The 16,004-nt window shown below is 45.7% G+C and overlaps 1 protein-coding gene across 2 annotated transcripts in view; it reads left to right on the top strand.

Moving 5' to 3' along the window:
- Positions 1-16,004, top strand: part of LOC311233746 (von Willebrand factor A domain-containing protein 7-like) — a 40,489-nt gene that overhangs the window by 10,979 nt on the left and 13,506 nt on the right. For both annotated transcript variants that reach the window (XM_084320752.1, XM_084320753.1), the window contains exons 7-10: positions 10,777-10,952; positions 11,366-11,478; positions 11,629-11,745; positions 12,034-12,237. In XM_084320752.1, the coding sequence (XP_084176878.1) occupies positions 10,777-10,952; positions 11,366-11,478; positions 11,629-11,745; positions 12,034-12,237 (610 nt within the window). The remainder of the gene's footprint in view (positions 1-10,776; positions 10,953-11,365; positions 11,479-11,628; positions 11,746-12,033; positions 12,238-16,004) is intronic.

A 16,004-nucleotide genomic window follows, 5' to 3' on the forward strand; every position in this document is an offset into this window, starting at 1 on the left:
CTTAAATAAAGCAAAATAAAGAAATAAATAATTGCACACAAGTACTGCACACAAACACAAAAAGGCACACAAGCACAAGGCTTCGACTTGTAACATACTTAGAAGCCCCCTCATCAAGCTCACTTTACTCACTTACAGTCTTACTTTCCTTTCTTGCAGCAAAGTCATCTATGACGTCATCATAAGACAACTGTTTTGAGACCACATGATTTATGCTTATGATGGAAAGTCCACGGAGACATTCTTGCACCATAGTAGATCTCAGGTAAGTTTTGGTGAGCTTGAGCTTAGAGAAGCTTCTTTCAGCAGCAGCCACTGTAACAGGAAGAGCTACAGAGATTCTCAGAGCAACCCGCATGTTGGGGTACATTTCTGTCAGCTTCTTCTCATGCAGAAAGGTCAAGAGTTCCATTAATGGATTTTTTTTTTGTATCAATTTTTTTTTATTATTACTTAACATGAAAACAAGACAACACAATACAATAACCATAATAACAATACACAGAACTTCACAGGGAGATAACAGAACAATAATAATAAAAGAAATAACAATTTATAAAAACAGAGTACAACATTTTAAATTTTAAAGGGGTACTATCTTACAATTGGCCTTTCCCAGTATTCAGTACCGTTTCCCGGCCGTGTGGCTCTATATCAATAAGACTTATGTCTCTAATTCTCATATTGGCGCACTCTTCCAATTCCCCTCACAACCCTCACCCTCACCAAACTGAGTCATCTCAAAACGTGCATATCAGTGATGTCAGAGATTTCCAGCTGCATAACAATGTGGCAATTGTCACCAGGCCACACAGTGGTTGGAGCCCAGCCTCAAAACGGCTTAAGATCCTGAGGTAGAAAAACGCTGCCCCTGAGTACCCAACCAGAAATACAAAACAATTAACCTTTTCGAAAAACAAAACCTACAGAGTGTTCCATAGACTCACAGGAACTGTGCAAAAGTGCCCAAACAGTGAAGAAATAGCAAAATAGCAAAATGTACGGACGCGGGTAGTGTCGGTATATCGTTCAGGAGTAGCGTAACAGCTGTGAATGGGATAGTTAAGCCACACAAATCTGAAAGTTTGTCCGTTATTGACCTCCAGAAGCGGGCCACTGGTGGGCAATCCCAATACATATGCATATAAGTGCCAGCGGCCCTTTGAGAGCACAAAGTGCACCGAGAGTCGGTTACCAGTCCCATAGCAAATAGCTTCCTAGGTGTAAGATAGGTCCTATGAATATAATTAAAATTGAATGGACATTTTATTAAACATTGTCATTACAATGAAATGTAGATTTACATGTACAGAGTCCAATAAAGCAGTAAACTGCAGTGCAATACTAATATAGCATAATGGGAAATTTATTTGGCATTAACATTAATGATATGCACTTTAAAACACTGATGTAACTATATATATATAAACTCACTTTAGAGACTATGAACGGTAACACAACAAACCAATGGCTTACTACAACAATTCATTATAAAGGAGATGAAAAGGAATAGCATTTTTTGATTACAGGGTAGACCTACTCCTCCTCTCCGCCACCCTCGCTAGGGAGTCCAGCTCCACCCCAACCACGCTACTGGCCTTCCTGACCAGCTTATCCAGCCTGTTTGTGTCCCCTGCTCTCAGTCCGCTGCCCCAGCAGGTCACAGCGTACAAGAAGGCGCCCGCCACCACCGACTCATAGAACATCCTCAACATCCTTGTACAGACATTGAAGGATCTCAGCCTTCTGAGGAAGTAGAGTCGGCTCTGGCCCTTCTTGTACAGTGCCTCTGCGTGTTTTGACCCGTTCAGTTTGTTGTCGATGTGCACACCGAGGTATTTGTACACCTCAACCATGTCCACATCGACTCCCCTGATGGAAACGGGGGTCACAGGTGCACTCCTCCTCCTCCCCAGCTCCACAACCAGTTCCTTGGTCTTCGCCACATTTAGCTGCAGGTGGTTTTTATCGCACCATGTGACGAAGTCCACTACCAGTTCCCGATATTCCCTCTCGTGGCTTCATGGCTATGGAGGTGAGAGCTACAGGGCGGTAGTCGTTGAGGCAAGCAGGCTTGGATCTTTTGGGTACAGGGATAATGGTGGACTTCTTCAGACAGGTGGGGATGACAGCCTGTTCTAAGGACAGGTTAAATATGTCAGTGAATACCGGGGCCAGTTGGTCGGCACAGACTTTTAGGACGCGGCCGGGGATACCGTCCGGTACTGCTTCCTTCCTGATATTCACTTTCTTAAAGGTCCTCCTCACCTCATGTTCTGTTATCCTGAACACTGAGTCTCCATCAGCAGTGCCCCCCCCTCCATTGCAGTGGTTTGTAGGCTGGTGTGCAGTATGTTTCCCTCGGGGGGTCCAGGTCAGCTCCAGCACCTGTTAAACAGGGTGTTCCCCAGGGTTCAGTGCTAGGTCCGCTCCTTTTTACGATCTACCTCCTTCCACTCGGTGAGATCATAAGGAAACATGGCCTCCACTTCCACTCCTACGCAGACGACACACAGCTTTACCTCCACACCAAATCCTCTGCTCTCCTCCCTACCCCCTCCCTCACTGCCTGCCTCCAGGACATAAAGACATGGATGACCACCAACTTCCTCCAACTCAACAGCAAGAAGACCGAATTAATAGTCGTAGCTTCCCCATCCCTCCTCCAAAAGATCGACCGCCTTGGTCTCTCCGTGGATGGCTACTCCATCTGCCCCTCAACGGAGGTAAGAAACCTGGGCATAATACTGGACTCAACCCTCTCATTTCTGTCACCAGGTCCTTTTTCCACCTCAGAACCATTTCCCACCACCGCCCCTCACTCTCCGACACCTCAGCGGAAACACTCATTCATGCCTTCATCACTTCCTGCCTCGACTACTGTAATGGAATTCTTCTTGGTGCCTCCAAGAAGGTTCTGGATCGCTTACAGTACGTCCAAAACTCAGCTGCGAGGGTCCTCACATGCACCAAACCCTGGCATCACCCCTACCCTGCAAAAACTCCACTGGCTCCCCATCAACCACCGAATTAAAAGATCCTCCTTCTCACCTACAAATCCCTGCACGGGTTGGCCCCTTCCTACCTGACCGACCTACTCCACCCCTACACTCCAGCATGAGGCCTCCGCTCCTCCAACTCCAACCTCCTCACCATCCCCTGCACCAGGCATTCCACATTGGGAGACCGAGCTTTCTCTGTAGATGCCCCCAAGGCTCTGACACCATCAACCTCTTCAAAACCTACCTAAAAACCCACCTGTTCACACTTGCCTTTGCTCAACATGGCCCTGCTCCCAAGTAGCCCACCCCCTTCCCCCCTGACCTTTTTCTTTTCTTGTTTATATTTTTTTCTGTTACTGTTTCGTCCAATTGGACAGCACCTTGCCTTATTATTATTTATCTTTTCCTATATTTCTTTTTTTATATATATATATATATATATATATATATATATATATATATATATATATATATATATATTCTAGGGCTGTCCCTGACTAAGGATTTGGATAGTCGACTTTGATTGTCCGAAATTTGCAGATAGTTGACTACCACATAAAAAAAAATAAAACAAATTGTATCATTCCATTTGGGCTGTAGGGGGTGCTTACTGTCTGGAGGAGTCCATGCGAAAAGCATGCAATTGGTCCACTGATGGATACATCTATATATCCATCTATATATATTTGTTTGCATTTGACTAAGAGGTTGGCAGTCGACTATGGCTCCTTTCGATCGATTAGTCAACTATTCTACTAATCGGGGTCAGCCCTAATATATTCATATTTGTACCACCCCTTTTATATAGTTTCTCTCTCTTGTAAAGTGTCCTTGAGTCTGAGAAAGGCGCTTCTCTCTACAAATTCTAACTATTATTATTATTAATATTATTATTATTATTATTATTATTATTATTATTATTATTATTATTATTATTATTATTATTATTATTATTATTATTATTATTATTATTATTATTATTATTATTATTATTATTATTATTATTATTATTATTATTATTATTATTATTATTATTATTATTATTATTATTATTATTATTATTATTATTATTATTATTATTATTTATTACACCGAAATTTACATCCCAGAGAGCAAAGTGAGATTTATTAAATGTTGAGATTTGATGTAATCGATTTGGTTGAGGTTGAAAATGCAATATTTTTTGACAACTGATGTCCTTTTTATGATGGAAAAGCAACATTGTTTAGTTGAGTCAATGGTGACAACTAAATTTGAACGCTAATATAATGTTATCTACATTGACACTGCAACACTGATTTCTACCTTTAGGAGAGAGTGGCACATGTTCACAAATACTGACTGAATTGTCCTGGGGCACAGGAAGAACATATTTGAATTCTTAAATTGGGTGTCATCCTCTGAGACTGTCAAGTTGTATGTATTTGACCTTGTGCACTGTCCCCAACTTGAAAGGATGTTGCTTCTTCACCTGAAGGGCCAACTGGGTTTTACTCAATGAACCAGACCGACTGCATTGCTCTGAGTAATTTGTAGCGGTAGCAGGAAAAATCAAAGGTTTTGAAATCCCCGCTTTGGGATGCTCGACCGAGCAGAAGAGTGTTGGGCATGACACTCAATAGGCATGATCACGTCCATCAGAGAACGTGATCACCCAAGGTTCATCACTGCAGCATAGAGGTGTTAATGCCCTTGGAAAAATCATCTTGCAGAGTTGGGCGTACTCTTCGAAAAGCTTAATCGCATCCTCCCTGAGGTCATCTGAGAGTGCTGTGTCCCATGTGTCCTTGACCTGACAACTTTCACCCTTTGCCTCTTGGAATGCCCTCCGTACCAGAATAGCTCCCTTCTGCTTGGTGGGAGTTACTAGGCAGACTGGAACATACAGCCCTGACACGTGGCTGAGCAGTTCTGTGTGAGGGGGTTTGGCGTCTGGGTTCTGATTTGCTCTTGCAGGAGGTCTTGGCCAAGTCGCATCTTTTGCTTTCTCTTCCGAGACATTGATTGCAGTCATGACGTGGAGCTTGTCTTCCTCTACTATGTAACCCAGGCCATGTGCCTTGTTGTCGTCACTGAGTGCATTTGGTTTGGCAAGACTATGGTTTTCTCCAACTTGTCGTTGCTCTCCTTCCTCCCACTTTGCCTAGAGAAGACCCAAGGTTTAACCTCGAAATCTCCAGCTTTCAGGATCTGCTCCACATTCGCTGTGATGGTTTCCAGCTGGTCAAGGTCGTTGTGTAATGTGAGAATATCATCAACACAGCTATCATGATATAGTACATGACGTTCCTCTTTGAGGTTGGTGAATGAAGGGAGGTTAGCGGTTTCTCGCATTGCTAGCTGTGCAATGCACCCTGTTGGTTTGTCTCCGATGTTGACCCGTGTTATTGCAAATTCCTCCAGCTCTTTGTCCTCAGAGTCTCGCCAGAGGAACCTGTGCAGATGAACGTCTCGGTCTTCGAACCAAACTGAGTTGTACATCTTTTTTATGTCACCTAGAGCAGCGTCTACTCCACTCCTGAATCTGAGAAGGACAGCTCGAATCTGGTTGAGGACATCTGTACCTTTCATCAGCAAGTCATTCAGGCTCACGCCTCTGCACTTTTGGCTGCTGTTCCACACAAGTCTCACTGGGGTTGTGACGGAGTGTGGGTTACGAGCAATGAGATGACTCGCATACCATACTGGCGCGTTCCAGTTGATGATCATGTCCTTGGACAACTTGATTGCAGGCCTTCGATCGATCATGTCATGCACTTGAGCAGTGTAGGCAACCTTCCATTCAGGTTCCTTGGCTAGTTGCTTCTCAGTTCTGAGAAATGTAGCCTCGACTGTTCTCCTATTGTTGGCAAGGAAGCTGGATCTTCGACCCAAGGATATCTGGCGTGCCAATGAGGTTCCTTGCTGTGGCAGTCACTCGCGACGTAAATGAGACCTCCTCTTACTACTTCGAGTTCCCTCTCCTCAGCAAGGAGCAGAGTCATTTACTTGCCACCTGGCTGACAGTTCCCACAGCGGCAGCCCCCGTATTTTGGCTCGCATGCGGTGCCGATACTATCCCACTTCCACCACTCTAGGAAATGACGATTTGTGGTTGAAGTCCTTGACTCCTGGATGTCCCATTTGGTTGGTGGGAGTTGCTCTGAGACCTTGCCGGTGAGCTCCTCATACTTTACAGTGGCCGCTCTCATTGACCTTGCAAAGGGTGTTTTGGACGTGTGGGCTGACATGGTGAGCTCCTCAAAGAGATCAGGATGAGTTCCTCCGATCGTCTTTCCCAGTGGTCCATCCCACAGCACGAGGTCTCCGATGACTCTGATCCTCTGAGGTGCTAGTCGACCTTCCCTGTGGCTGATGAGAAGATTTATGTTTCTGGGTCTTGTGAGTTCTTCCAGGGATATGTCTGGAAAGTGTTTCTGAAGTCTCTTGGGGGTCACACTTTTGTGGACATCTGCAATGCTGTCGAATCCATAACAAACCAATTGGTGTGCTCTCAAGAGTGCCTTTTGGAGTGTTCACTTGGATCTTGAGAAGGTACCGCTTTGTCTCCACATGAACTTTCATCCCCCCGACTCCATGGATGATCTCTTCATTTCTGAGATTCAGTTTGCTTGCAGCCTTGTGGGTTATGTAATTGTTGTCCGAGGCTAGATCGATTAATGTTCCAATTTTCTGTACAGCATTTGTAGTGACCTCAAGAAGCATCATGATCACTGGATGCTCTTGTAATCCACTCTTCACTAGAAGGTCTGGCTGCTCATTGGCAGTGCTGAAAGCCTTTGATACCATGTTTGAAAAAGCATCTCGACACTGCTTGGCCAATTCTGGTGACAGCTTGTTGAAGAATTCCTCTTGCTTGTCGGTATGCTTCTTCCTGCTTTTCTCTTCATCTGAACCAAACCTGCTCCCCTGACTTGCACTGCTCCTCCTTCTCTCAGTATTAGGACACAGACAGTAATGATGCTTAGAAGTGTGCTCCTCCTTGCAGATGTGGTTTGAACACAGGAAGCCAGGTTTGCAGTATGAACGGTTATCATGAACCTCGAGACACCTCTTGCATGCCCCCAGCTTTTTTACTGCATTATTTTTATCTGCCAACTTGAGCGCTCGAAACTGGTTGCAAAAGTATAGCTTCTTCTTGTGCTTTCCATCTCCACAGACTACGCACCCTTGGTCGTTGTCTGACTTGGTAGACTTTGTTCTGGCAAACCTTGGCTCAGCCCTGGTCTCCTTTCTACTTGGCTCTTCAGGGCTCCAGACTAACTTTTTACATTGGTTGCACCAGTGCGCCTAACTCTTTCATTTAGGTGCACCAGCACATAATTTAGGTGCACCCAAATATTTTTTTTTATCTACTTTTTCTCTCATTTTCAAATTTTTTCTCCCATCCCAATTTTCGTATTGTCCAATTCTACCCTCCCCTGTCTCGAACGCTGTTAGGCCATGCCTCCCACAGGTCGGCTGCAATGTGGACCAAGCCTTGCATCACGTGTCCCCTCCGGTACACGAGGAGGCAGCTGTCGCATCTTTTCACCTGAACAGCGCGATCTCTCAGTGGCGAGGGTCTGCGTGGGAGGGACACGCCGCCCTCGTTGCTTCCTGATTCTTCCTGATTGGCTCCTAAATAGGGAGGTGTAGTCTGACGTCACTTTGGACCGCCTGCGAGGTCCACCCGTATAGGGATTTATCTTTTGGAAAATGGATTATCGGCTATTGTAACAATTCTACCTCATGAACATTTGGAAAGCTTTCCATTTTTGCACAAAATGAGTTCCCTTCTATCACTAACATTATTTGTTAAGCATTTCTGGTTGAAATAAAATTCAGCTATTTCTTTTCTTTTTTACAATTAATTGAGAATCTTTTCATGTTGAGCTATAGATTGTGGATGAATACGCACAGAAAGGTACACCATGCAAATGTTGATGCTTTATTTGTTTTAACAATTTAGAAATGGGCAATGGGCAAATACATTGTGTTTTCAAGATGGTGGACCGGCCGGAAACAGCAATCATGTAACCACTACACCTCCCTATACTAATAGTCTTTCGGGTATTTTATTTTGAAAAATGGCCACTTCCGCCCGTGCCTCAACCCAGCGTACTGTCGAGTCTTGACTAGCAAAGTTTAGGCACATAGCGCACATTTCTGCGGTTGAGTAGTAGTAACTATACTTACTGGTCACGGGAGGCTTGAATAACGTTTGAATGTGAATACATTTGTTGAAAGTTTTGTTGGCCGACGGCTCCTGCTATCTTAACGTTAGCTAAAGCTAAAGGGCTGCGCCCTAACGTTACATAGCTTAATTAACGTGTATAACATACCTGTGTAACGTTAAGCAGCTTGTGTTCCGCTGGGAAAGCATCACTGCATACACTTTGTTTAATCCAAACGTCCATTCGGAAACGTTGTATAAAACCAGTATGAGACGCTGTGCTTTTTTTATCGTTTCAATGCTCACATGGCTATTTTGTTTATCCCGTCATTCAGCAAATAATAATGGCAGGGTGATGATCAGAGCCAATCAGAGGCAGATCTGGGCTGGTCTTTGCATAATGCACGTGTTATAGAAAATCAAAGGCAGAGATTTTTTTTTTTTAGAACGCACATGGCCACGGGGAAAAAGACGCTAAACACACACACATACAGACAGACCTGCTGGGAGCTGGAAGCACCAGTGCGACAAATGCAACCAAAATGGGCGCACCCTGGAGCCCTGCTCTTCATCCCTCAGTTGCTCATATATGCTCTCTTGCTCTTTGAGGAATGCAAAGAGACTGTCAAACCGATTGGCTGGTGCCACAGCATTTCTCCCGTCAGCGACATAGACAAGCTACTCCTTTATTAGAGAATCTGGGAGTTTTCCTTCAATTGATTTAGTTACCAGTGGATTTTTTATAGCACCTGTATCTCCAAGGTCACTCAGGTCTTGAAGCGCCTTCTCCACAGCTTGGATAAGTTCAATTATTTTCCGTGGCTGATGACTTCTGACAGCTGGCCTTCTCTGCAACTCCTCCACTATTTCAATGGCAATGGCCATTGGTTGCCATAGCAACCAGTTTTCTAGGATACGGAAGATATCATCTGCAGTGTTGTAGGTGCTGATCTTTTCATCTAGACCAGTGGTCACCAACCGCGATCGACTGGTTGATCTTTGAGACTTTCCCTGTAGATCTTTCCCTGGAAAAGAGTCCACATTACAGTTCTACTTTTGTTTTCATGTGAAAAGTGATGCTGCACTTAGCACTGACTGCACTTAGCACTGACTGAGAAAGTACACATTACAGTTCTACTTTATAAAATGCTAATTGTAAATATGTTTGTCAATGTTAATAATATGAGAAAGTCCACATTACAGTTCTACTTTTGTTTTGATGTGAAAAGTGATGCTGCATAAGATGACTGCACTTAGCACTGACTGAGAAAGTACATATTACAGTTCTACTTTGACGTTTTAATGTTGGACCAAAGCATTGCATGTAATTAGAATACAGGCAAATAAAAGTAATTTAGTTTAAAGTACAATCTTGGCTGTCTTTTTCTCTCAACGCTTCAATAGGTAGATCTTGCCTTCACCAAAAAAAAAAAAGGTGATCTTGGGTTAAAAAGGTTGGTGACCACTGATCTAGACTGTCGAGTAACTGGACCTTTTCCACCTTCCATGAGCCTGTTGGCTCACCCTGCCTCTGGAGTGCTTCCAAATCCTTCCTCCACGTCTTGTTTATTTCCAGTGAACCTGTGAAGGGCTGTTGGCTTCAACTTGATGGCTGGGACTGGGTGTGTGTGGGGTGATGATGCCGGTATCCTCTCTGCCTCCTCTATTGCACTGGCCTGTATGATGTTGGCCATTTTGGCAACCAATCTGGGAATGAGGAGTTCGAGATGCTTAAGGCGACTCTGAAAATGAAGCTGCTCATCTGAAGGGATCCATCGCTTCCACTGAACATAGGCCTCTTTTGCCATCTTTACCAGTCCCTCTAGGTGCTTGAGTATGAAGTTGTATGCCTCCTGTTTGCAGTCAGGTTGTATATTCCCAGTGTGTTCAATCATTCTCTGCTGCCTGTAGCACTGTGGACATTTCAGTGCCTCCAAAGTTGGCCCATAGTGTCTTCTTAATCAGATTTAATCACATTAATTTGCAGTCCTTTCTAGGTCAGCCCAGTCTTCCCCTTCAATTATGCAATGAATGCAGACGTCAAATCGTCATTGATTTCCAATACTTTATTGGCTCCTGTTGTGAGTTCATTGAAAGTTTCCTTGAGCTCCCCTTCAGACATGTCCTCACGGGTCCTGACAATGCGGTTGGCCAGACGAGAGAACACTCTTTTTGCACTTGTCCTCTCTCCCTTGAGATCCTCAACAGACTTCTCAGACTGTTGGCTTGGGGGTGTGAGTTGAATCAAATGTAATTGATTTCAGGGTTCCAGGTTGTCCTTTTTTCCATGTTTCTCAGTTTCCCGTTTTTTTAATGTCAAGTCTGCCATCAAATCTGGCCCTCAAAATGTACACAATGTATCTGCTAACTAACTAACTAACTAACTAACTAACTAACTAAGAAAATGCATGTAATTCACCATTGTAAGGGAGGGGTGGGGGTCCAATCAAAGTTAATAACAATGACAACTCGACTGGTCTTGAAATAAAATTCTGCACAATTCTGAGACGAGGCAGAGTCCGGCCTTCCAGTATTACAACACTGGAATCAATGACTGCATTATTTAGGTATTATGCAAAGTTGTTTCCCCCTTCCCCTCTCTCATTCTTTTTCCATCAGGATGGTGGGGATCTCCAAGGGATCCAATAAAGCTCTCTGCTTTGTGATTGACAACACATCGAGCATGGGGGATGATATAGAGGCAGTGAAAGAAGTCACTTCCCTTCTTGTCAGCAGTCTAGTAGGAACAGAGGATGAGCCCTCAGTCTACATACTTGTTCCTTTCAATGATCCAGGTACTGTAGCAAACCACCTCAAACCTTACTAGTGGAGGAAACACTATACTGTACCATAAGATCCTTTATGAAAAGTACCATGGTAGTTTGATGGCATTTTCAGTTTTACCATGGTACCAGCCATTCTATAAATAATTGACCATGATACTGTATTGCCATGGTAAAAGCCATGGATCATCATGGTACCACTTTTGTCCTTAAATAATACCATGGTATAATCCATTTTAAACAATGATACCAGGCATCATATTTTGTGCATTACTAGAAATACCATGAGATACCAAATAGAGAATACCATGATACTTTTTGTAAGGCAATTACAGTACATGCATAAATAAAATGTATGATTTTTTAAATAATTAAAATAATAATTAATAAATAATACATATTTTTAACCCACCTGTCTCCCTCAGGCGTTGGCCCACTGATAAGGACTACTGATCCGAAGGTCTTCAAGGATCAGATCCATGCACTGTCAGTAGCTGGTGGGGGGGATTCCCCAGAGCTGAGTCTGTCAGGACTTCAGGTACAGCAGTATGTAATCTGGGGTGCTTAAAAAAAATGCAAGAAACACCCACATTTTTCGTGACAAAAACAAAGGTTTCTGACTGTAGCATATACTTCCATACAACTATCCCTCATTGATTCTACTTGCTTTTCTTTCCTCCACATGTAGCTGGCTCTCACAGCTGCTCCATTTGGCTCAGAGATCTTCCTCTTCACTGATGCTGCCGCTAAGGACAGTTACCTGAGAAACACTGTGCTTGCCCTGATTGAGCGCACCAACACAGTGGTGAGATAGCCATAGCAATGCACATGAAATTACATGCAGGCACAAAACTTAACTTTTGTCACAGCCATCCTGCACTTGGGGCATACTGTACAGAAAAACTAATGAAATAAAATTAGATTTAGAATAATAACACTAATTGTAATAATAATAACAACTAAAGTCCGACAATGTTTCATTTGGAAACATGTCAAATCACGGAAGCGAAACTCGTTCTCAATGTCATTTCATGGGGACTTCAACTGATTGGAATAACTTCTAACTCTTGACCATCCACCTTGCAATTATCAGGTGAACTTCATGCTTACTGCTGTCTTGGGACATGGCCGTCGGAGACGGAGTGTCCAGGACCAACAGAGCATTCGGATGACAAGGTCGGATGTCCAGCTGTACAGGGATCTGGCCCAGGCTTCAGGAGGAAAAGCTATTGAAGTCTCCAAGAGTGAGCTGTCCCAGGCCACTAGCATCATAATAGAGTCCTCCAGCTCCTCTCTGGTAAAAACTCTGCTTTCCGTTCAAAAGAAGAGATTGGAAATTCCAACTTCCTTCTAGGGAAAAAAAAGCTATTTAATGGCTCTTGAAGTCAGAATTCAAAGTAGGAAACTCAGGTTTTTTGAGATGCAATTATCTGACGCGCTGCTGGCGGAACAAAACCTTGTAACTCCAAAAACCCAACTTTTCAGCAGATGAAAAAAACGAACACAGATTTGAGGGCGAATAGAGTTACGAGGTTTAGACAGATGATTGGTTTAATGCTTTCCCATTGTGTAGACTTTGTAAAACCACACACACATGGAGGATGATCTACTGAGTCGATAAAAAAAAATGGAGTTACGAGGTTTTGTTCCGCCAGCAGCGTGACGTCATGTCATCATGGCAGCACTCACTGTTAACTGTTAACACTGTTAACGTAAGGTTATGAATATAACCAAGTTCTATGAATACTGGTGACGCTCAGCGTCATCTGCACTAACCTCACTTCGTGCACATGCACTGAATAAAAATCCACAATGTACCTTCACATACCAACATTCGTCTGGCCACACCCCTATCCGCTACCTTCATAAGCAGGTGTGTGGTCACCTACTCGCCTCCTTCCCAATCTTTCACCACAAGGCGAGATCAAAGGCCGCAGTGGCGTCCCGACGCTGAGCGTCACCAGTATTCATAGAACTTGGTTATATTCATAACCTTACGTTCTATATCATACTGGCTGCCGCTCAGCGTCATCTGCACTACAGGAGCTGAGCGGGAGCCTGAAGCTCGACAAATGTACCCCACTGAGGCCCCCCACAACCATCAGAACCGGGGAGGACCGAGCCCCCCCGACCCTCCCTAATGGAGGATACCCCCCCTATTGGAGGACGGGAGGGAGACGGATCCGACCGTGTGAAGAGAAACTCGAGCAACTCAACACACAGGGTGAGCAGACCGTGGCTTGACCCCACGACTACCCACACGCACAACCCGCATGCTACCAGGGAACGAACGGAAGGAACAAACCTCGTTACCGCCCCCAAAAACACGTGGTCGAGAGCAACTCAACCCCGTGGCAAGGCCGTAGCAGCGGAGCGCGAAGGAAGACCCAGACCCACTGAAGGGACTGGATCCCCCGGAAAAAGGGGGCCCGGAGAGGTCAATGACGCCACAGCATCAAGACCTCACCAGGCGGTCACTTAGTGACACCGCCCCCCACATCGCCAGCGTATTCGGACAGGGCCCCTCCAAGAGTGGGCCCTTCCCCCCACTAGTAGGCCGCCTTGCACACTGACCCTGGCAAACTCAGGCAGTCAGCATGGCCGTAACTCGAAGCACTCAAAAGGCTACACTACAGCGGAAGCAGGCAGCGCACCGGGGAGACAACCCCAGAGGGGGTCGATCCCTCAAACCAGGCAGCAGGCGTTTGACCCGAGCCTGGAGCACTGCGGACGAGACAGGCGCCAAAGGGGTCAACTGAAAACAGCACCCCGGCGGAAGGGGCGTATGCTGGCATTGTTGCGCACCATGACAAAGCCTCCACCAAAAAACCCCGACCCAGAGGGGCAGAGGCAGAGAAGGCTGACACGATTGGCAGACGTCATGAACGTGCAGGGGCACACTCAACCGGGTAACCCGGGAGTTGACTCTGCTCCAACACATCAGGGAATCAACCACCCTCTTGGTACCACATGCGGTGGTTGATCCTATAACCCCTCAAGAAAAAACTCCAAAACACACCTGCGGGTATACACTGGCTATACCGCAGTACAAGCGTTTCAGTTTTCAAAAAGGGGTTATTCCAGGCCTACGGGTCGACGAAACACAACTTCGGACCGGGCCCGGCGACTTGGGAAGCACACAGGGCTGCCAGAGGAGGTCCATAAGACCACCCCAACAGCCCCCTCTTCGCCATGCGTGAGAGAGGAGCAAAAAGAATGGAGAACCAGCCCCTTCATGATAGCGCAGGGTACAACATGTACCCAACAAAGGGTCTCCATAATGCCCAACCCTGTGACACAATTTTTCCCCCCGAAAAAAGCACAAGTCCCTCAGGGTACCAGAACAGCAGATCTGCGTCCCCGGCGGACAACGGGTTAACTGAACTGGACCAGCGTGACCAAAACCAGTCCCGTGCCCTAACCACGCCGACATCCCCACTCCAAGAGAGGGGGTAGGTACGCGTGTCGATCTAAAACATGAAAAGAGGGTGCCACCCAGACGGTCCCATTCGTACCACGCTCAGTGGCCCACCCCAAGGGCGTGAGACCCCTCTACCTATGTTTTGATCTATTCCGTTAACATCCCCCAGATATGAACGAGAATTCGTCGAGACCTAGTAACAGGCGCTCGGAAGAGAAAACCTCCATCCCAGTTGCCCTATAAAAACGCTGTTTTAATAATGAGCAACCAAGGCGTACCAGCCTCATGCGTGATTCTTATCAGAAACACCCCGAGCCAGCACTATGTACGCGTCGAGACCCAAACACATCAATGGATAGTCTAACCAGACACCAGACATTGGTCCTTCAAGTCGCCTGGGAGAACGACAAGGAGTTGTCGTGCTTCATATTCTTCCCTTTTTTTTATTAAAAAGAAAGAAACACCGACTGACATGAATCCCACGTGACGCGGCTGAGGGTACGTTTTTTTTACATTCTTACATCCCGCCACCCTCACCACAGAGAGGAGACGGGAATCCTCAGAGAGACTTCCCACGTGAGCCACGAATTGAAAAGTCACGGTAACATTGAGCCATGTGACCAACAGACTCAAGTTACACGTACATCGAGCGTAGCAGAACACTAAGTTCCTACGCTCCGCCCCGACAACTTGACAATGACAGACCCTACATACGTGTCTGAAAAAAACTCACGGAAGCCGTCGTCCAATAGAAACGTGCCTAGTGACGTATTCTATGATGGGGGGAAACCCATGACTCAACCGCCCGTGATAGGTGCGGAGTCAGGGAAACCCTTCCCCCCCCGTGCCAAGCTGCCTAACAGCTTGGCCGGACTGAATGAAAAGAGAGTAAAAAAAAAAAAACCCGACCAATCAGAAGAGGGAAGGAGGGGTTTATTCGGTACCCCCTCGCAAGCCCAACCCTCGAATACAACAACAATAGCCATATGATACCTTAAGTAGCCAGTATGCTAATGAACAGCGCAAACCTAATTCAATGCGCGCTAGCCACAGACAAGTCTGTGAACAGGGTTTATAACAAGGCCAAAGTTATATAATTGTGAACCCGACACCCGTGTTTATGTTGCAAGACACAGAAAATCTGATAGAGAGAGAGAGCGGCCTGAAACACGGTACCTTTACACACACGAGCATTACTGCAGACCAACACAACAGTGTTGCGGCTCAATATCACTGTTTAAGCAACAGAGCACACAACTAACCTCTACCTTTATGTATAGACCTAACCTTCAGGTCGAGGCAGAAAAAACCTTTTTCAACCGAGTGTAAGCTGCAGGCCTTGCTTAAGCTCTAACATGAAATGTAGCGACCAACAAGACTTAAAGTCTAGCCCTTCTATCAAACCCACACGGAACGCTCCTCCTGCATCTCCCTGCAGGTTGAGGTCATCAGCTGCAGCGCCGACCCGAAAAGCCCAGCATCGGAGAGGGGTGCCGTCAGAAGTGGAGTCCTCTTCCTTTCCGGCACACGCGCCTGCTCCAGCCAAAGGTGGCGCTGGACTAGAGTGGCCAGGGCACATACTTTCCCAGCGGTGATGGCCTGCGGCTGGATCAGATGCAGGATGGCTCCTGCCGACTGGGCGA

Source organism: Notolepis coatsorum, assembly GCF_963971535.1.
Source record: "Notolepis coatsorum genome assembly, chromosome: 8".
Classification (NCBI taxonomy): domain Eukaryota; kingdom Metazoa; phylum Chordata; class Actinopteri; order Aulopiformes; family Paralepididae; genus Notolepis; species Notolepis coatsorum.